Source organism: Bubalus bubalis, chromosome 14, assembly GCF_019923935.1.
Source record: "Bubalus bubalis isolate 160015118507 breed Murrah chromosome 14, NDDB_SH_1, whole genome shotgun sequence".
NCBI classification, from domain to species: Eukaryota; Metazoa; Chordata; class Mammalia; order Artiodactyla; family Bovidae; genus Bubalus; species Bubalus bubalis.
This window is the reverse complement of record NC_059170.1, coordinates 21961396-21983422: the sequence shown is the minus strand read 5'-3', so window position 1 is coordinate 21983422 and position 22027 is coordinate 21961396. Positions and strand designations below refer to the sequence as shown.

Genomic DNA, 22027 nt, shown 5'->3' with positions numbered 1-22027 from the left:
GTGTACCATGACTTCTCACCTGTTCCCAAGCATTAAAACTGACAGATCTCCCAGTGTTTGAAATCTGAAGGTTTTTTGTTCAGAGGGTATACTAAATGGTACTGGCAGTTCTTAAAAAACAAAATCAAATCACAAATTGGAGCTGAATTCATAAGCCAGTTTAGAAGGGAGTCTGGGTGCCCTGGCCAGTCACTTAGTATCTTTGGGCCTCGGTTTCTAATGAAGCAGATCTCGTGCTGTGAAGTGGCAGTTAAGGAGCTCATCTTCACATGGCGTTGATTGGGGCTGGGGGGCAAAGAAGAGAGGTTGGCAGGCACAGGACTTTACATTTTTTTCCAGTTAGTTGCCAATATTTAATAATTGGGAGATTTCACATTACAAAAGTGCTGGATTTTCATTTTTTTCTTGAAAATTTGGGCCCAAATTTCCCATAAAGAACATTCCCCATGCAGGACGCAGTCTTCCATACCTTTTGGCTTATTCCTTAGCAGCATCACCCAGTAGGTAATTTGCATGGCCCTTCTAGGGGTTTGAATGAGCAACCCCTGAATGAGGTGGTCTCTCTATAAAAATCTTCCTATTTTTGACATGGGGATTCAAAAGCAATATTTAAAGTTTGTGGTAATCCCCTAGGTTACCTAATTTTGAGGGGAAAATTTCTGTTCACAAGATACATGTCAGTTGATAAACCATATGTCCATCCATTATTTCATCTGATTGTTCCAAAAACTCATTTTACAAATGAAGAAACTAAGGCTGGGTCTAAGCTCATGGGCTGGAATCTGACACTGATTGGTTTTATGACTTCAGGCCAACTATTTGGTTCTTTAAAACCAAAATTTTTGTTACTTAAAACAAAAATTTTTTTTACTGTGGTAAAAGAGACATAAAATATATCATTTAAACTATTTTATGTGTACACTGGCTTTGCATGTACAGTGGCATTACGTGTACACTGGCATTAAATACATTCACATTATTGTGCAACCATCAGCACCATCCATCTGCAGAGCTTTTTTGTCTGGATCAGTTTTCTTATTTTTAAAATAAGGATGAGACTCTGAAAGAGTTGTGATGATTAAATGAAATGCGAGATGAACATGCTGTAACTTTCCTACTCCAGGGTTTGAAATCTTTAGGAGATGAACTGTCTAAGCCTATTGCTTGGGCTAACAAAGTATTTAATAAATACCCAAGGAGGGAGGGAAGTTCCATGCATTTTTAATGTTTTATTTCTGCACTTTCTGGCCTGAAGGTCTGGGTCTAGAAGTCTTCTGCTTGGTGAGGGTAGTTATTAGTTTCACCTGGACTTTCACACAGGTGGTTGTTCCCTACCCCCAAAGAACACTTTTGAGTCTTTGTGTGTGTCTCTGCCCAACAAATTATTTTTATGTTTTTGGCTGCGCTGCATGGCTTGTGGGATCTTAGTTCCCTGACCCCAGACTGAACAGGACCCCTGCCCTGAAAATGCCGAGTTTAACCACTGGATCGCCATCTTTCTCCACTCTTGAAACAATGTATGAGCTACTAGTATTAGCTCCATTTTATTCCTGAAGAAGGAGAAGGCAGTGGCACCCCACTCCAGTACTCTTGCCTGGAAAATCCAATGGATGGAGGAGCCTAGTAGGCTGCAGTCCATGGGGTCGCTAAGAGTCAGACACGACTGAGCGACTTCACTTTCACTTTTCACTTTCCTGCATTGGAGAAGGAAATGGCAACCCACTCCAGTGTTCTTGCCTGGAGAATCCCAGGGACAGGGGAGCCTGGTGGGCTGCCGTCTATGGGGTCACACAGAGTCAGACACGACTGAAGCGACTTAGCAGCAGCAGCACCCCAATAGTTACTCAGTGTCTATGGGCTCTGAAATAAAGGCTACATTTTGAGTCTCCTGTGGCTAATTTTGGTTCTGGGTTTGTTTATTTTTCTTCCTGGGGTCTTTAGCTCCATGGATGCTGCTTGGTAAGTGGTCTTTGGCTGTCATTGGCTTTCGTTCAAGTATGGTTGAATTCTTAGGGAGCTTTAACTGATTAGGTAATTGATTTCAGTTAACTGTTGGCAAGCTGCCCCAAAGTCTTTTTCTTTCTTCTCCCCGACCCCCGCAAATCTGGGGAGCAGTTACTGAATGATCTTGAAATGATGATTATATCTTTGAAAAGGAAAAAAGAAGAATCTAGCTTACTCTTAAGGGAAGGTGCAGCTTTTGCAGCAGGAAAGGCATGAAATAGGAATCTGGAAGGCTGTTCAGATTGGCCACACTCTGTACTCAGATGCTGTTTATGGGAAAGAAGACAGCAAGGCAGAGGGCTCCAGAAAACAAAAGGTTAACTTCTGGCCACAGAGAATATGAGTAAATGAAAAATTTTCAATTCTCAGGGGAAACTTCCTATTTTCTTTGGAAGAAGTTAATTGTTCATACCTTTCAAACTGGGTGGTGCAAAGTTGGGTGTGGGGGGCGGTGAAGGGTACTTTTGGGTCCTAATAGTTCTTCATTTGGCTATTATTTGGGAGAAGTTTTTCTGTGTGCCCAACCCCCAAGAATAAAATAGATAGGGAGGGCAAGACCTTGATTCTTAGGTCTCTTGAGCTTTATAACCTTCTAGTCACCCACATCTTTGCCAGAGATGGAGTGTTAGATCACAATACAAGGGCTTCTAGATTACCATCACCTTGTTCCTTGACATCCCACCTCTGCAGCTTTGTGACTTGGAAACCAAGTAAAGCAAATGACATTGAATGGACTGGTTCACCTCTCCTGTGACTCCCACTCTGTTCATGGGTCTGAACATGCAACAGATGTTTGCTAAATACTTAACTGACTTTTCAGACAGTCTCATGCGAGAGTTTCTGGGGATCAGTTAAAAATTAAAGGAAGATATAAAGGGATTTCGCAAGAAGCAGGTACTTTGCTTCTTCCTAATATCCTTACAGAAATGAAATACGCGTCAAATATCCTCTATCAGGCGGTCAAGAGCTACAAAGGTAGTTAAGTCAAATAATCACAAAAAGTTGAAATGGGATCCGGTACAGAGTTCTTTAATCAGGGGCCTGTCAACTTCTAGGTCTTTGATTTCCTTGGACTCATACGTCATATTCTGCATTTTGGAGTGTTTTTTCCTGGGAGCAGCTTCTGTAACTTAAGATTCTCAGAGGGATTTGCAACACTTTCCCAAGATTAAGAATGACTGATCTGGTCTGGTTCATATCACACACCTGGCTCCAGAATCTCCACGGCATCATTCTTACCTTATAGCTGCCATTTTCTGCCCATCTTCAGGGGAACTCGCCCAAATGCTTTCAGAGGAAACCTTCCCCTTCCTAAAATGTCAGTGTATTTATTTTGAATATAGGTTATCCATATACATGGAAAAAAGCATAAACGTTACAAATGAAAAGAAAGTCACTCAGCTATCCCCTATCCATTCATCAGGTGTACTCTGATTTTTTTTAATATTTCTCCAGAACATTTTTATGTACATAAAACATCTACTTTAAAAAAAAATCTACTTAAAAAAATAATCTGCTTTTTAAAAAGTAGATGTTTTACATACATAAAAATGTTTTTTTGCTAGCTTTTCTGTCCAGGTCTATGATCCGTTTTGTTAATTTTTGTACATGATGTCAGGTTCCTTTTGGACATGGCTACCAAATTGTGCAAGCACCATTTGTTGAAAAGACTGCCCTTTCCCTATTGAATTGCCTTGGCAACTTTGTTAAAAGTCAGTTTACTGTAAATACAAAGTTTTATCTCCAGACTTTTAATTTTGTTCCATTGGCCTCTTATGCTTATCCTTACCGCACTATCTTCATTACTGTAGCTTTATAATTGCTTAGAAATTGGTAGTATAAACCCTTTAGTTTTGTTCTTTTTTAAAGTTATTTTGGATATTTTGGGTCCTTTGTGTTTCCAGGTAAATTTAAGGATCAGTTTGTCAGTTTCAATAAAAAAGCCTGCTGGGATTTTGATAGGGATTGCACTGAATCTATAGGTTAGTTTGGGGAGAATTGCTATCCTAACAGTACTGAGTCTTCCATTTCAGTATGGAATGTCTGTCCAATTATTTAGATATTTTTCACTTTTCTTAGCAATGTTTTATAGTTGTCAGGATACAAGTCCTTTTTAAAAGTGTATTCCTAAATACTTTATTCTTTTTGAAGCTACTGTAGATGAAACTGTTTTCTTAATTTTATTTCTGGGTTGTTTGTTGCTAGTGTGTAAAAATACAAGTAATTTTTATATATTAATATTGTAGTCTGTGACCTCGTCCAACTTGTTTATTAGTTGTAGTAGTTTTGTGGATTGCATAGGATTTTCGTAGTAGTTTTGTGGATTGCATAGGATTTTCTTGATATAAGATATGTGATCTGCAAATAAAAGGACTTTTTTCTTTTTAATCTGGATGACTTTATTTTTAGCTTAGAGTGTATTATTTGCTTTTATAGAGCAATGCTGACTAGAAATGACAAAAGTGGACATTCTTGCCTTGTTCCTCATCTTAGGAGGAAGCATTCAGTCTTTCATCATCAAGTGTGATGTTGGCTGTGGGTTTTTCAAAGCTACCATTTATCCGATTGAGGAAGTTCTTTTTTATTCCTAGTTTGTTTAGAGTTTTTATCATGAATATGTGTTGGACTTCATCAAGTGCATTTTCTGCATTAATTGTGATGATTGTATAGTTTTTGTTTTTTATTTATATGATGCATTGCATTATTTGATTTTCAGATATGAAGCCAGCATTGCATTCCTGAGCTAGAACCCACTTGGCTATGTGTAAACCTTTTCCTGTATTGCTAGATTCAGTTTGCTAATGTTTTGTTAAGGATTTTTCCTTTTGTGTTCCTGAGGAATATCTATCTGTAGTTTCCTTTTCTTGTGATATCTTTGGCTTTGGTACATTCTTTTTAAAAATTTATTTAGACAAATGAGATTATAGTATATGTTGATGTACATCTTTATTTTCTACTTAATAATTTATGTTGGCAGTCTTTCAGTAATAATCCTGCCTCCCACTTAAGTGTATATTGTGCTAAATTGCTCTCCCCAAATTTATCTATATCTAGTGTATTCAGATTTTTTTAAACTTTTTGACTCTGATAGGTAAAAAAGATGTCATTATTTTCATTTGCAGTTTTTAGATTCTGAATGATGTTGAGCATCTTCTTGTGTCTGACCATATGAACCTTTTTCTCTTTAACTGCCCATTCTTATTCTTTTGGGTTATTTGTCCTTTATTGGTTTGTAAGAGTTCTTGGTGTATTGAAGAAATTAGTCCTTTGTCAGGTGTGTGCAAAATATTTTTATTCAAATTGTCTTTTTTTACAATGAAATTTTTTTTTTTTCATTTTCTTCTTTCTGTATATTCTCCTTCTCAATAGCATCTGGATTTTGTTTTCTTCTTAGAAAACATTTCATATCAAGATTGTGTTAAAATATGTCTATATTTTCTTCTAATATTTCTCCTGTTTCAATTTGTACATTTCTTTCCTGTCTTCTTCAGTGCCAAACAGGTTGTATAGCCCTGTATTTAATATTTATTAAAATTAGTCTGCCTTCATTATTTTTCTTTTCAAAATAATCCTGAAGTAAAAGATAATTGTGAAACTGACTACAGTGATTTGGTTATTAGTAGAAAAGCATTGAATTGGGGGAGGGACAAGGAAGGTGTAATATTGGAGAAGAAAAGAATTAGGGGAGGGTAAAGGGAGACAAAAAGCAATTAATCCATGGCATCAAGTTCTTCTTTGGACACCTCTAATCATGACCTAAAATTATCTCTGAGCATGGCCTCCACAGTGGGGACAAACTTCTGATCACCCAGCTCTGCCAGGTTTGGTAGAGCTGGACCTTCTTTACTCTGCAGATAACTTGCTGTGTGACCATGTCACTTCCCCCCTCTGGCCTCCTGGATTATGTGACCCCCTAGCAGCTTCCCTTGGGGCTCAGATGGTAAAGAGTCTGCCCACAGTGCAGGAGGCCCAGATTTGATCCCTGGGTTGGGAAGATCCCCTGGAGAAGGAAATGACAACCCACTCCAATATTCTTGCCTAGAGAATTCCATGGACAGAGCAGCCTGGCGGGCTGTAGTCCATGGAGTCACAAACAGCTGGACACGACTCCACTTTCACTTTCAGATTCTTCAAGAGATGTCTTTAAGGGACCCAACTCGGGTTGGAACTTTGCCTTGTTTTGTTCTACCTTTAGGCTGCTTGGGTTGGTGGACCATCCCATAGTTTCAAAGGAATCATGAATTTCTTGAGTTTCCTGGGAGGTCATAAGGCTTCTGATTCACTTTCCTCACTAGGGTAGGGATATCACCTTCCTCCTCCTTCCTTGTCACCTGCTTCTCTCTGTTTAGCTCTGGGTATGGCCTTTTCCTTAGCTAGGTGACTCTCTTGTTGGAAGTTTCCTTAGAATGAGCATACATCTTCCTCCTTGCAGTGTGCTCATTGGTCCTGCCTTCCAGTGCAACCCAGAGAAAGCCACTCTGCCTTATCAAGCACACTTAATGTGCACTGTACTTAGTCCTTACTACCATCATCTCTGTAGCACCCTGCCATGAGTGGAGTATTAGTTTCCTAGTTTCTTATTACAAATCAGAAACCACAAGTTGGGCAGGTTCTGTGTCACTTGCCTAAAGTCACACAGCTAGGAAGTGATGGGTCAGGACTTGAATTCATATCTGTATGACCCCCAGAGCCTGTGCTTTTTCCACTGCACCCATGGTTCTCAACGTGTGATCCCAAGACAAGACCAGCAGTTCCAACATCTCCTGGGAACTTATTAGAAGAGCAGATTCTCAGACCCTGCTCCAGAACTACCAAAGAAAGCATTCTGGGAGGTTAGACCCAGGAATCAGCTTTAATAATCCCTCCTGGTGATTTCCTTACCTGCTCAAGTTTCAGAACCGCGGCCTACCATTTCTGCTCCCCAACCTGGCTGCTGCTTCTGTTCACATCTGACCAAGAATTTATAGGTGACTTCACTTATCCTTGTTAGTTGTCAAATCTAGGGCTGAACATTACAATGTCTCTGGAGCAGAAATGTGCTGCACACATATACACCCTCCCCCCAAATACATCCATGTACTCGGTTACCAGAGTAATCTTTACAACTGCAGATATTCCTTTCCTCCTTAAAGTTCTTCAGAGTCTCCCCAGTGCACAAAGGACAAAGCCCAGACTCCTCAGTGTGGCTTGTGTGGATGTGTCCCTTACGTACCTTCCAGCCTCCTGTCGGCACAGACCTATTCATGCTTTCGACTCACAGGATGATCCGTGAGCTACAAGTGTTGTCATCAGCTGTGCGCTTGTGAGAAATACAGACTCTGCACCCCTACCTCTAGGCCTGCCGAGTCAGACTCTGCCTTTTCACAAGCCCTCCAGGTAATCTATATGTACATCAAAGTTCCCGTAGCACAACCTACATCTCACCTGCCAAAAACTCCTTATGGTTGCCCCCAGGCCTTTGTCCCTGTGTTTCACTCTTTATGGAGCACTCCCGCCTTCCCTCTCCTTTCCCTTGGAGTAGACTTGAATGCTTAGATTGACACCGCACCCCTCCAAGACTGGGCTGGCTTGTTGCTGCTCTTGTGTACTCCGGAGCCTCTTAGCTGCTAGGATAAGAGACTAGGCCCTCCATAGCAGCTGGGACCTAGAATTGCAATTGGCTGATGACTTATCTGTCCCCCCGCTGGCTCGTGGGGGTGCATTCTGTGAGGCTGGCACAGTGCCTGACAAATAGTAGGTGCTCAGTGTAGTGAACTGCTTTCTGTTCTGGTTAGAGCATGGACCTCGGGGAGAGACTGCTTTCATCGCTGAAATGAGAACAATAAGAGTCTCTGCCTCATACGGTTGTTGTGAAGATTAATTGCGTTGTTGCATGAAAAGAACCTAGAACTATGCCTGGCACATGGTCTGCTTCTGCTGCTGCTAAGTCGCTTCAGTCGTGTCCAACTCTGTGCAACCCCAGACACGGCAGCCCACCAGGCTCCCCCGTCCCTGGGATTCTCCAGGCAAGAACACTGGAGTGGGTTGCCATTTCCTTCTCTAATGCAGGAAAGTGAAAAGTGAAAGTGAAGTCGCTCAGTCGTGTCTGACTCTTAGCGACCCCATGGATTGCAGCCCACCAGGCTCCTCCGTCCATGGGATTTTCCAGGCAAGAGTACTGGAGTGGGGTGCCATTGCCTTCTCTGGCACACGATCAGTGTCCAGCAAATGTTAGCTGACATTGTTATCACTGTCTTCATTACATGTGCATCATCTTATAATGCAGCTCACCTTCCTGAAAAGACCATACTGTTTCTCTACATTCTGATCTTGAGCAACTTATATAATCTGTGGGTCTCAGGTTAACCGGCAGTCATCTGGGAAATGGTGATAGAAATCCCCAGGTAGTTGTAGTTGTGAGAATGGTGTGAGTCAGTGTTTGTAAAGTGCTTAGCACAAAGCCGGGACTTGCCGCAGGGAAGAGGCTGTACCACAGTGCCTTGTACTTACTTTTAGGTGCTTAGTGACTCTGTTACTTCTTGTTGCTTTTTAATGTTGTTTTCCGCCAAGGTGAGTATTTTCCATCTTTTTGTTTGTTTGTTTGTTTGTTTTGTGTGTACTTGCTCCATTGGTTTGAGACTTTGGAATAAAAGTATATTGAAGTCTTTTAGGATTTGCTTTTCATTCTTCTGCACCCTGAGGTCTCATGGAGCCCTTCAGTTCCCATGGGCAGTGTCTCTCTGCTAAGATTAGAGGACTCTGTTACAAAAGAACTGGAGTAACTTCTTAGATTTAATTGGCTTGATAGCCATAAGAGATTATAATCATCTGCCCTGGCCTCAATTGACAGTTATCAGATAAAGCAAGTCTGGTGTTGAGCTTCCTAAGAAGGGAAATTTAGAACACACACACACACACACACACACACACACACACACACACATTCAGTTCAGTTCAGTTGCTCAGTTGTGTCCTACTCTTTGCGACCCCATGAATTGCAGCATGCCAGGCCTCCCTGTCCATCACCAACTCCCGGAGTTCACTCAAACTCACGTCCATTGAGTTGGTGATGCCATCCAGCCATCTCATCCTCTGTCGTCCCCTTCTCGTCCTGCCCCCAATCCCTCCCAGCATCAGAGTCTTTTCCAATGAGTCAACTCTTCGCATGAGGTGGCCGAAGTACTGGAGTTTCAGTTTTAGCATCATTCGTTCCAAAGAACACCCAGGACTGATCTCTAGAATGGACTGGTTGGATCTCCTTGCAGTCCAAGGGACTCTTAAGAGTCTTCTCCAATATATATATATTTAAATTTTATTGAAGTATAGTTGATTTACAGTGTTGTATTAATTTCTGCTATACAGCAGGGTGATTCAGTTATACATATATATTCTTTTTCATTATGGTTTATCACAGGTTATTGAATGTAGTTTCCTGTGTGGTACAGTGGGAAACTCCCAATCCTTTCTTCGCTCTTCCCTTGGCAACTACAAGTCTGTTCTCTGTATCTGCGAGTCTGTTTCTGTTCTGTAGACATGTTCACTTGTGTCATATTTTATATTCCACTTGTGAGTGATATCATATGGTATTTGTCTTTCTCTTTCTGACTTATTTCATTTAGTGTGATAATCTCTAGGCCCATCCGTGTTGCAAATAGCATTATTCCATCCTTTTTTATGGCTGAGTAATATTCCATTATCTGTGTGTGTGTGTGTGTGTGTGTGTGCGCGCACGCACGTGCGTGTTCATATACCACATCTTCTTTATCCATTCATCTGTCAGTAGACACTTAGGTTGTCTCCATGTCTTGACCATTGTAAATGGTGCTGCTATCAATATAGGGGTGAATGGATCTTTTTGAATTATAGTCTTTTTCTGGATATATATCTAGGAGTGGGTTTGCTGAATCATAAGGAAACTATTTTTAGTTTCTTTGAGGAACCTTCAAACTGTTTCCCATTTTGAGTGCACCAATTTTCATTCCCACCGCCACCAGCACTGTAAGAGGTAAAACGCATATATTTTTGATTAACAAGAAATAATGATGTTAACTGTGGGCTTTTCATATGTGGCCTTTATTGTATTGAGGTAAATTCCTTTTATGGGCTTCCTTGGTGGTTCAGGCAGTAAAGAATCCGCTTGCACTGTAGGAGACCTGGGTTCGATCCCTGGGTTGGGAAGATCCCCTGGAGAGGGGCATGGCAGCCCACTCCAGTATTTTTGCCTGGAGAATCCCACGGACAGAGGAGCCAGGTGGGCTATGTTCCATGTGGTTGCAAGGAGTCAGTTATACCTTTTTTTTTACTTTGAGAATTTATGAAATCATGAATGGATGTTGAAATTTGTTAAATGCTTTTTCTGAGTCTGTTGAAAAGTTTGGTTTTTTTCCTCTCATTTTGTTAATGTAGTTTATCACATTGATTGACTTACATTTGTTGAACCATCCTTATATGGTGGGATTAAATCCCACTTGATCTTGGTGTACAGCTACTTTTAGTGAGGTGTTAGATCCAATTTGCTGGTATGTGGTTGAGGATTTTTACATCTGTGTTCATCCAGGGTACTAACCTATAGCCTATAGTTAGTTTTCTTGTGGTGTCTTTGTCTGCTTTTGGTATGAGGGTGCTACTCATCTTATGAGTTTGGAAGTGTTCCCTCTTGTATTTTTGGAAGAGTTTAAGGATTAGTATTAACTCTTCTTTCAATGTTTGCTAGACTTTACCTTTCAAGCCATCTAGTCCTATACTTTTTCTTTGCTGGGAGATTTTTGATTACTGATTCAGTCTCCATTTTATTCAATTTGTTGACCTATGAACGTTCGCCATAGAACCTTATCCTTGTTATTTCTTAGGCTTCTGTTGTAATGTCTCCTCTTTCATTTCTGATTTTGAGGTTTTTTCTCCTTAGTGTTGCTAAAGGTTTGTCAGTATTAGCTTTTCAAAAAACCAACACAGTTCTGTTATTTTTTCCCTATTTTTTAAAAAGTCTCTTTTTAATTTATTTCAACTCTAATCTTATTTCCTTACTTTTTCTAACTTGGGCTTCAGTTCAGTTCAGTTGCTCAGTCGTGTCCGACTCTTTGTGACCCCATGAATCGCAGCACGCCAGGCCTCCCTGTCCATCACCAACTCCCGGCGTTCACTCAGACTCAGTTCCTCAGGTGTAAAGCTGGTTTGGTTTTTAATCCATTCAGCTACTCTGTGCCTTTTGATTCCGAATTTAATCTGTTTACTCTCCAGGTTAGTCTAATGTGCATCATGGTTGAGAACCACTATCTTAGATGTACAGATAGGCTATGGCTATAATAGATGTCTCGAAGAGTCTCAAAGTAGGTCCTTGGATGGGTGGGAGGTACCACGAACTCCTTAAATTTGAGAATTTGAAAAAAAATCAGTTATCAAGGGGATATAGCTAAGATTGCTGCTAAGTCACTTCAGTCGTTTCCGACTCTGGGCTACCCCAGACACGGCAGCCCACCAGGCTCCCCCGTCCCTGGGATTCTCCAGGCAAGAACACTGGAGTGGGTTGCCATTTCCTTCTCCAATGCATGAAAGTGAAAAGTGAAAGTGAAGTTGCTCAGTCGTGTCTGACTCTTAGCGACCTCATGGACTGCAGCCTACTAGGCTCCTCCATCCTTGGGATTTTCCAGGCAAGAGTACTGGAGTGGGGTGCCATTGCCTTCTCCAATAGCTAAGATTAAGCACCATAGTATTCAACCTCTATGTGAATGAACAATTTTATGTTTTTATAGATCAGAGGTTGCTTGATGCTTATTATTAGCTTGTTTGATAAGGGTTTATTGAGTAGTCACATCAAGAAAGCCAGACAAGTGATTCATGTAGGTGGAGAGAGAGCAGATACTTAAACCATAATACAGCATGAAAAGTGCTAACAGTGGTGTGTTAAACAAGTACAGATTTAAATATTTGTCAAGTAACTTAAGTAGCCGTCTTTGAACATATATAGATGTGAAAGTTCATTTGGGTATTGGGTAGTTTCCAATCTCTTGCCTTTAGTGTTGTCATAGAGATATTCACAAAGAGCCTTAAAAAATAAGGAAAAAAGAGAATAATTCCTCCTGTGGAGATCTGAGGAGTTCTTGAAGGAAGAAACATTACCTACATGGGACCTCCGAGTGTAGGTAGGACTTGAATAAGGTGAGAGCAAGTGTCGGAAGCACTCTGAGCAAAGCCCTTGAAGGCAGCCTCACTTGGGCAAGTCTGCTCACCAGAGACAGGGACAACCTTAGGGTCTTCCTGAAGGCTTAGAAAGAAACAGTGGGAGTTGCTGATGGAAAAACATCTTGGAGCCAGCAGGTGGAGTTCCTTCCATACCAAGCTAGAATTGGCTCTAACCCAGGCGTTCGGAACAGTGATGTTTTCTTTTGCCTAATTTATTTCATTATTTTTCTTAATTGGTATAAATTTGTATAATCCCCTAAGAAAAACTGGAAAATACAGATCTGTTGTGCTTAGTCGCTCAGTCGTGTCCAACTATTTGCTACCCCATGGACTGTAGCTTGCCAGGCTCCTCTGTCCATGGGGATTCTCCTGTCAAAAATACTGGAATGGGTTGCCATGCCCTCCCGCAGGGCATCTTCTTCCCAACCCAGGGATCAAACTTAGGTGTTCCGCATTAAAGGCAAACTTTACCATCTGACCCATCAGGGAAGCCCAATTACAGATATACAAAAAAGGAAAACATTGCCTCATTTTCTCAAACATAACTTAAAAAAGAGGAGCAGATCTTGCTGAGCAGGGTTCTATTCCCTAATTTTTCTACTTTAATCTAAAGCTCAGATATTCCTACTGAAAAAATACATCATCCTGTTTAATGACTACATAAAAGGATACCCCATAATTTGACCCATTCCACTAATATTGGATATTTTACTGTTCTAAGTTATGAACTATTTCACTAGTTTAAATAATCCCATGGTGAACATTCTTTTATGTACATTTTGGCATTTTGGCACATTTTTCTGAACATACCTAGAAGTATTGGGTTGTCCAAGAAGTTCGTTTGAGTTTCCTGTCCGAACAGGGTCAAAGAGTGTGCAATTCTGGGGGGCTTTTGTTACAGAGTATCAGATTACCCCCCAAAAAATGTTTCAGTTTATAATCCCTCCAGCCATATGAGAATATCAAAGCAGTGCCATTTTAATAGCTAAAACTAACAGGTATCATCTTGGTATGGTCATTAATTCTAAACCAAATTTCTGAATTGCTTTTGGTTGCAGAAATATTAAGAATCTTGCATATTATGGAAATCATCCTTTGCCGTGTTTCACCTGTTGATCCTTCCTCTAAGATAAATTGTTCTGTGGTTTGTTGATGGTATCTGGATTACCTGTTTTCTGCATCATTTTCAAAAATTTAGAGTTAGCTTATTATTTTTAATTGACTCTTGGATGACAGTTTATATGCCAGTAGTGCAGGATTTGTCTTTCTTGCATTTTATTAACTGGAATTCAGGTTCAGAGAGGAATTAGAGGAAAAGAAAGGACAGGATTTATTTCTCTCACACAAAAACACGCCCAATCTAAGGACTGCCCCGTGAGGCCTAGCAAAGAGAGAGCGCCGGAATCTCCTGATGACTGTTCGAGTGGAGGAAGTCCTCCACTTGATGGAGAGGAGGTTGGGTGCTGGTAAGTAGCCCACAGTCAGCAGGCTTTCTGTCACAGAAAGAGAGAATAAAAGTCTGTTTGTTGTTGTTGTTGTATCAAGGCAGGCCCATGCTTCTGAATGCTTCCCTTTGTAGGTGCATAGAGTATCTCCAGAGGGATTTTCAAGGACCTGGTGCTAGCAGTTGTCTGCGGGGAGCTGAAGAAGGAGGAAGATTTGTTTTTCATCGTTGTACCCATTTTTACTGTTTGCATTATTTACTTTGTATGTTTTACTTTTTCAAAATGTTTTAAAATCTAGTTTTTTTAAAAAACTCTCTTACCCATGGTTACGCAATATGTTAACGTTAGAGGAGACTGGGTGAGGAGGCCATTTAGACAGCTAGTCAGTGGGGGCTTCTCTGAGGATTTGAGAGGGGCCTGAATGAATTAAGGGATCGGACATGAGCCGGGCAGGCATCTGTGGGAAGGACGTTCTGGAGGAGGGAATGGTGAAGGTGATGGCCCAGAGGGTGCAGAAGGGCTCACCCTCAAGAAGCAGTAAGAAGGTCAGTGGAGCTGGAGTTGAGGTGGAATATGGGCGGTGGTGGGGTCAGGACAGTTTTGGAGATGGCTTGTAGAAAAATACATTGGTAAATACAAGCTTCCTGACAACGGGAGCCCGTTGCTGCGTAGAGCAGCACGGTTAACAGGACGCTGTGAGCTTTGTTTCCCACTGGCCTGTGGAACAGTGACACACGTGAAACAGTGAAAGGAACATTGCTAGAGGAGTGAGGAGCCCTGGCTCCTGTATTAGTTTGCCCTGATGTTAATTACTGTGCTCAGTCTGTGGCTCATTTCTGGAAGTGCAGAATCTGCCTTGTATCACTTTGGGGGGCATTTGGATGGCAGTTCTTGGGGGAGGTGGAGGTAAGATGGGGTCACTTACAGCAGACATGACAGTGCCACAAAGGGTTGTTCACTTCTTTCCCCTGGTCTGACTGCTGCCTCTCTTCTTCCAAGCAGGATTGGTTGCCGTGGTCCCTACTGCTTTTCTCGCTCATGTGTGACACAGGGGCCTTCTATGTTCCTGGGGTCGCACCAATCAACTTCCACCAGAATGATCCCGTTGAGATCAAGGTAAGTGTGTTCCCGGTCTGTGGGAGCCTCTGTGCTGGGCCAGAGGACCTGGGTGCAGGAACACAGTGAGCGGTCATGTCCCTCTTGTGGTTGCAGAGATCACAGACCAGTTAGCCTGAGAGCAAGAGGGTTCCTGGCTGGAGCTGGAAGGAGTCCGCCCCCGCCACCCCCTGCTCCCCCCCCCCCTGGGGCCCCGCAGTTCCAGGATCTCCTGCTCTCTCTGGGACTCTGTGCGTTCTCTCTCTGTGTTCCTCTCTCTCTTTCTGGCTCCGGCTCTATTTCTGGTTCTTTCTGTGTCTTTGTTTCTCTACTCTTACTTTCACAGGTTTCTCCATTGTCTTTCTCCTATACTCACTTCTGTGTCTTTCTGTCTCTCTTTCTGTGTCTCTGTCTCTCTACCTGCCTCCTCCTTGGTGATGTTTCTGCCTCCCTTTTGGGGCTGTTCCATCCTCCTCTGGGCTTCCCAGGTGGTGCAGTGGTAAAGAATATGCCAGCCATGCAGGAGACTCGAGTTCAATCCTTGGGTCAGGAAGATCCCCTGGAGAAGGCAATGGCAACCCACTCCAGTATTCTTGCCTGGGAAATCCCATGGACAGGGGAGCCTGGCAGGCTACAGTCCATGCAGTCGCAAGGAGTTGGATGCGACTGAGCACACGTGCACGCACATCCTCCTCTCTGTCACCAGCTTTCTCTGCATAATTCATATCATCTGTGTGTACACAGCCTATTATGGATTCTGCTTTTTCAGTTTTAGCTTCTGCCAGGATTCTGTGGTTTAGTATTTCTTAACTATGCACTGCATATCTGAGTGGTGGTATATGAGATGATTTTAAGTTGCTGATAAGTATATTTTAATAACTTTTCTTTTAATTATACTAGAAAATATAGCCATTACTTCAGCTCATGATTTCGTGACTACTGTTGTTGGTTTTCCATTTTTAATCGCGATAAAATCTTTGTTTCTTAAATGAGTGTATTTATCTAAAAATGAATCATACCCAAGCAAATAGTAGAATAAATATTAGGTAGATAGGGCAAGTCAGTACATGAATGATTAGGGTTTGGAAAGCATTGTCCTAAATCAGAGTCCGGGCCACCTCACTTCTTCAGCTTAGGTGCCCACTTCTGTGTCAGTCCCTTGTGACAGGGATTATGGGACAGTCATTTTAAAATATGATTGATAAGGGCCAGTGGACAGGCTGACACCTTGGTTAATGTCTCCTGTAACAACAGACTCTGAGTGGCATTCTCAAAGCCCCAAATAGGGCAGGGGGTTAATGGTGGACCTTTTCGTATTTAGTTTTCCTCAGAATCAAACTCTAAGGTGGAGCTTTGCTACATGAGATTTATTAACTAGGAGCTCAGGGTCAGCACTTGGGAGGGAATGAGGGAAGCAGGACTGAGCAGAGGGAGACCTTGAACTGTGATACAGCAGAGTCCCTTGGAAAACTCTGGCACTGCAGTGGCTGGCCCTGCAAAGCTGTCTCACATTAAGGCGTGAGGACCAGCCACCAGGGGAGGGCTGCGACCTTGTACCAGAGCTCCCAGCTAAAGGAACTCCCCTCTCAGTTCAGTTCAGTCGCTCAGTTGTGTCTGACTCTTTGCGACCCCATGAACCGAGGCACGCCAGGCCTCCCTGTCCATCACCAACTCCCGGAGTCCACCCAAACCCATGTCCGTCGAGTTGATGATGCCATCCAACCATCTCATCCTCTGTCGTCCCCTTCTCCTGCCCTCAGTCTTTCCCAGCATCTGGGTCTTTTCAAAAGAGTCAGCTCTTTGCATCAGGTGGCCAAAGTATTGGAGTTTCAGCCTCAACATCAGTCCTTCCAATGAACACCCAGGACTGATCTCCTTTAGGATGAACTGGTTGGATTTCCTTGTAGTCCAAGGGACTCTCAAGAGTCTTTTCCAACACCACAGTTCAAAAGCATTAATTCTTCGGCATTCAGCTTGCTTTATAGTCCAAGTCTCACATCCATACATGACCACTGGAAAAACCATAGCCTTGACTAGACGGACCTTTGTTGGCAAAGTAATGTTTCTGCTTTTGAATATGCTGTCTAGGTTGGTCATAACTTTCCTTCCAAGGAGTAAGCCATCACCCAAATACAACTGCTCCTAATACTTCTGGATATTTTTCTTAGTCTTTTTCTCTGTGCAATGTTTACAGTGTAGTATACTTGGCATTCTCACACTTCTATAAACACCCAGCTTCTTGACTATATCGGTCCCCCATAGGCAAAATAGTTGAAAATTTTAGTAGTCCTTCAGTTCAGTTCAGTCGCTCAGTCGTGTCCGACTCTTTGCGACCCCATGAATCGCAGCACACCAGGCCTCCCTGTCCATCACCAACTCCCGGAGTTCACTCAAACTCACGTCCATCGAGTCGGTGATGCCATCCAGCCATCTCATCCTCTGTCATCCCCTTCTCCTCTTGCCCCCAATCCCTCCCAGCATCAGAGTCTTTTCCAGTGAGTCAGCTCTTTGCATGAGGTGGCCAAAGTACTGGAGTTTCAGCTTTATCATCATTCCTTCCAAAGAAATCCCAGGGCTGATCTCCTTCAGAATGGACTGGTTGGATCTCCTTGCAGTCCAAGGGACTCTCCAGAGTCTTCTCCAACACCACAGTTCAAAAGCATCAATTCTTTGGCGCTCAGCCTTCTTCACAGTCCAACTCTCACATCCATACATGACCACAGGAAAAACCATAGCCTTGACTAGACGAACCTTTGTTGGCAAAGTAATGTCTCTGCTTTTGAATATGCGATCTAGGTTGGTCATAACTTTCCTTCCAAGGAGTAAGCGTCTTTTAATTTCATGGCTGCAGTGATTTTGGAGCCCAGAAAAATAAAGTCTGACACTGTTTCCACTGTTTCCCCATCTATTTCCCATGAAGTGATGGGACCGGATGCCATGATCTTCGTTTTCTGAATGTTGAGCTTTAAGCCAACTTTTTCACTCTCCACTTTCACTTTCATCAAGAGGCTTTTGAGTTCCTCTTCACTTTCTGCCATAAGGGTGGTGTCATCTGCATATCTGAGGTTATTGATATTTCTCCCGGCAATCTTGATTCCAGCTTGTGCTTCTTCCAGTCCAGTGTTTCTCATGATGTACTCTGCATGTAAGTTAAATAAGCAGGGTGACAATATACAGCCTTGACGAACTCCTTTTCCTATTTGGAACCAGTCTGTTGTTCCATGTCCATTTCTAACTGTTGCTTCCTAACCTGCATACAGATTTCTCAAGAGGCAGGTCAGGTGGTCTGGTATTCCCATCTCTTTCAGAATTCTCCACAGTCTATTGTGATCCACAGTCAAAGGCTTTGGCATAGTCAATAAAGCAAAAATAGATGTTTTTCTGGAACTCTCTTGCTTTTTCCATGATCCAGCAGATGTTGGCAGCTTGATCTCTGGTTCCTCTGCCTTTTCTAAAACCAGCTTGAACATCAGGAAGTTCACGGTTCACGTATTGCTGAAGCCTGGCTTGGAGAATTTTGAGCATGACTTTACCAGCGTGTGAGATGAGTGCTTCATAGAGGCCCCCAATTCTCAATCCAACATCTAAAAAAGCTCTGAAACCAGGGTTTTTTAAAATTCATTTTAGGCAAGACCTGACCTGAATTTTTTTTATCGACTTTATTTGTTCCATTTAGTATGATTATTTTTACATTTCTTTGTACAAACAGTCATTGAATGTGGGGTACTACTCCAGACCCAGCTGGGAGGTGTTATAAAACCATGGTATATTATACCAAATTGCTCTCTTAAAATTAGAAAAATTCCTAATTCCAAAACAAGAGTTTTAAGTAAGGATTGGACCTGGATTTTAAAAATTATTTATACTTTCAGATGGTGTATGAAGAATGGTCAATATAGTCTAAACAGCAAAGATAATTTTAGTTGCATTTAAAATTTATTTTTTGCAACATTTTGATTGGTTCTATTTTATCCATGTTTTGGGGAGTAGTCTGTGGCTGTCACTGTTTCTGGAGCTACATTCTTGCATCAGTTCCTAAATGTTCGCTGTCATGGTCTTCTTAAACTTCATCTTTAATGGTTGCATAATATTTAGTTGAATGACTAGTTTATGATTTAGTGACCGGTTTCCCATTGTGGAGCTTTTAGCTGTCTTTCCACTTTTTCCTCTCTTCTTCCATTGTGCAAACATTTGGTGAGCACCTACTATATGCCTAGATCTGTAGGCATAGTGGTTCATAGGTGAGCAAGATACATATGGTCCTTGCCCTCATGAACCTTAAATCTTAAAGTCCAGTAGGGGAGGCTGATTTCTTTGGGGGGGGAAAAAAAATCAAGTAATTATATTTCATCAGACATGCTACAAAAATAACTAGGAGTGTTGAAGTAGAGGAAATGGGGGAATTCCTTTGGTAAGATGATTAGGAAAGGACTCAAAGGTGAAGAATTTCAGCTGAAACGCCAGTTGGCTCAGCAGTAAAGAATCTGCCTGCAATGCAGGAGGAGACAGGGGTTCGATCCCTGGGTCAGGAAAATCCCCTGGAGAAGGGAATGGCAACCCACTCCAATATTCTTGTCTGCAGAATTCCATGGACAGAGGAGCGTGGCGGGCTACAGTCCATAGGGTTGCAAAGAGTCGAACATGACTGAAGAGACTGAGCATGCAAATGTGAGAAGGAGTCAGAGAATCAAGCAAAGAGGATCAGGGTTCCAAGCTGGAGGCAGGAGGCGACTGGTCAGGCTCAAGGAAATAGAGGCAGAAGACCACTGTGGTTAGAAATGAGGAGTGAGCTCTTTGTTCCTGAAGTGTTTTCCCTCATTTGGAGTTACTTCCTTAGGAAAGATATCCAGACGTGAAATTACAGGGTCAAAGAATATCAACATGTTAAGGACTCTGAGTATATGTTGGATTTGGTTGTGATTTTAAACAAAATCTATAATGCAGTCTGAAACTAGTGAGCTGTGAAGTGATTCAGAATTGTCGAGTATATTTATAGTGTACCAGAGTTGTGTCTGCTGCAGTTAGTTGGCTTTTTAGATAATAATACCGAGTATACTGAAGATGAGTGGGTACCAGGGAGGATTCTGGAAAGTCCCCTTGATTTCTGAGTTAAGGAATAACGGCCTCTCTTCTCCCACCAGGCTGTGAAGCTCACCAGCTCTCGCACCCAGCTACCTTATGAATACTACTCGCTGCCCTTCTGCCAGCCCAGCAAAATAACCTACAAGGCAGAGAATCTGGGTAAGTTCTTCTCTGGCACTGCTGTTACCCTGTCCCAAAGAGGAATTCAGATCTTTTCATAGTGATAATAGCAGTTCACCCTTAGATAGCACATACTGTGTGCTGGACGCCATTCTACATAGTTTGTTTATATATTAGCTCATTCAGTCCTCATAACATCCCAAAAGAGGTAGTTGTATTTATTCCCATTTTTACAGATTAAGTAACTTGTCACTGGTTATACTGTAAATTAATAGCTAAGCTGGACTTGAAATCTGTGTAGTCAGGCTTCAGAGTTGGAGCCCTTGGCTCCTGTTCAGACTAGTTCTTCTTGATTTCCAGATATCCCTTTCTGTCTCTCATGGCTTCTGTAACCTGCTCTCCTTTTAATTAAGAGTGAGTGATTATCTCTGGCCCTAATGGAAGCAGACATCACTATAGTTCTTGCTAAGCTGTTCAGGCCTTGCCTCAAATAATATGTGAAGCAGCCAGCACAGTGTCTGGCATATGTGTTCATAAATAGCAGCCATTTTACTTTAATTCAAATAATTCTTCATTTGGTAGAATTTCAGGCATAAAAGAAAAGATGTTTGGAGGACTCTGTTTAGGACGTGATTATTAGTACTTACTCTGTGCCTGTCTCACTTTAAGTCCTGGAGATAAAAAATTGGAAGGATGTCCCTCCATCCCCTGACTTTGAGAAAATGAAGAGACTTTCCTCTTCTCTTACAGCTTAGGGAGAGGGAAGGAGAAAACTGGTTATTGAGCAAGCCCCTAAAAGGGCCACCTTCCCCGTCAGGGCTGCACATGGTTCTGATGTTTCCAGAACCTCTAGCCAGCATCTGTACCTACTGTTGGGTATTGGGCATCCCAGGCCAGCTGGGGCAGACCTTGACCTAAAGCAGGCAACACCGCCAGTCCCCAAGTCTTTCCTGATGCTGTTGAACGGAGGTTGATCTCAGGGCCCAAGCTGTTCCTGCTTACCTGCTGCATACCCTTTTCCTGTTTTTTAAAATAATTGTATTGTTATGTACTTTTGGCCATGCTGGGTCTTTGTTGCTGTATGCAGGCTTTCTCTAGTTGCAGCAAATGGGGAGTACTCTCTAGTTGCAGTGCTCGGGCTTTAGCAGTTGTGGCACATGGGCTCAGTGGTTGCATGCGCTCATGGACGCTACAGTGTGGGCTCAGTAGTTGTGCATGGGCTTAGTTGCACTGCAGCACATGGAGTCTTCCCAGACCAGAGGTCAAACCCACGTTCCCTGCATTGGCAGGTGGATTCTTAACCACTGGACCACTAAGCAAGTCCCGCTTACCTTTTTTCTCTCTACACCACGCCATGTTCCCAGCACCTAGCTGCTACCGGGAATCCTGACCTGCTTTGTCCTCCAGACCCCTCACAGCAGCTCCTCCCTTCCCATGAGCCGGTGTGGATTTGTCAACAGCCCAAAATTCCACAGTTGGGCACACCTCAGTGTGATACTAGGTAACCTGAACCTCCGTGAAGCTAGGGAATGTTCCTGCCTCAGGAAATGTAAACTGCAGTGTGCAGAAGTTATCCTGCCACACTGTATCTTATTCCATCTTTGTGTAGTGCCTCCCGCTGTGGCCTAGAGGCTCTTTGAGCAATGGGATCATGTCCTACATTTCTCTGTCTTTCTCTGCCACTTCTGACCCAGCCTCTGACACATTGTTGTCATTCAGTTAAAGTTAAATGTCCTCCCTGAGTGGAGCAGAAACAGCCTTGATTGAATGCCTGTTGGGTTGCAAGCCTTGTTCTCTTTGTCATCATTATCATCACCGTTAATCCTTACATGGCTCTCACAGTGAGCCAGGCATTGTTCTGAGCCTGTCTGTGCTTTAACTTAGCTAATTTTCACAACAGCCCTCTGAAGTAGCTACTCTTAACATCCACTTGTCATGGACAAGGGAAGTGAGCCACAGGAGGTGAAGTCACTCGCCTCAGGTTACTCACCGAGTTGGTGGCAGAGCCCAGGCACTGTGGTTGCAGGGCCCAGAGCCTCAAGCAGCACAGTCCGTGTACTGTCTCTCGGTTCCCACTGTGACTGCGCAGCCAGGTACGCTGGCCTCCATGCCAGAGGAGAGGG

At 42.7% G+C, this 22027-nt stretch overlaps 1 protein-coding gene across 6 annotated transcripts in view; it reads left to right on the top strand.

The window, feature by feature from the left end:
• Window positions 1-22027, top strand: part of TM9SF4 (transmembrane 9 superfamily member 4) — a 52558-nt gene that overhangs the window by 5036 nt on the left and 25495 nt on the right. For 4 of the 6 annotated variants that reach the window (XM_044927746.1, XM_025263674.2, XM_006064420.3 and 1 more), the window contains exons 2-3: window positions 14610-14723; window positions 19844-19943. In XM_044927746.1, the coding sequence (XP_044783681.1) occupies window positions 14610-14723; window positions 19844-19943 (214 nt within the window). Of the gene's footprint in view, window positions 1-13155; window positions 13870-14609; window positions 14724-19843; window positions 19944-22027 lie in introns of those variants that run through there. The other 2 variants (XM_025263676.2, XM_025263677.2) reach the window with 2 other exon arrangements.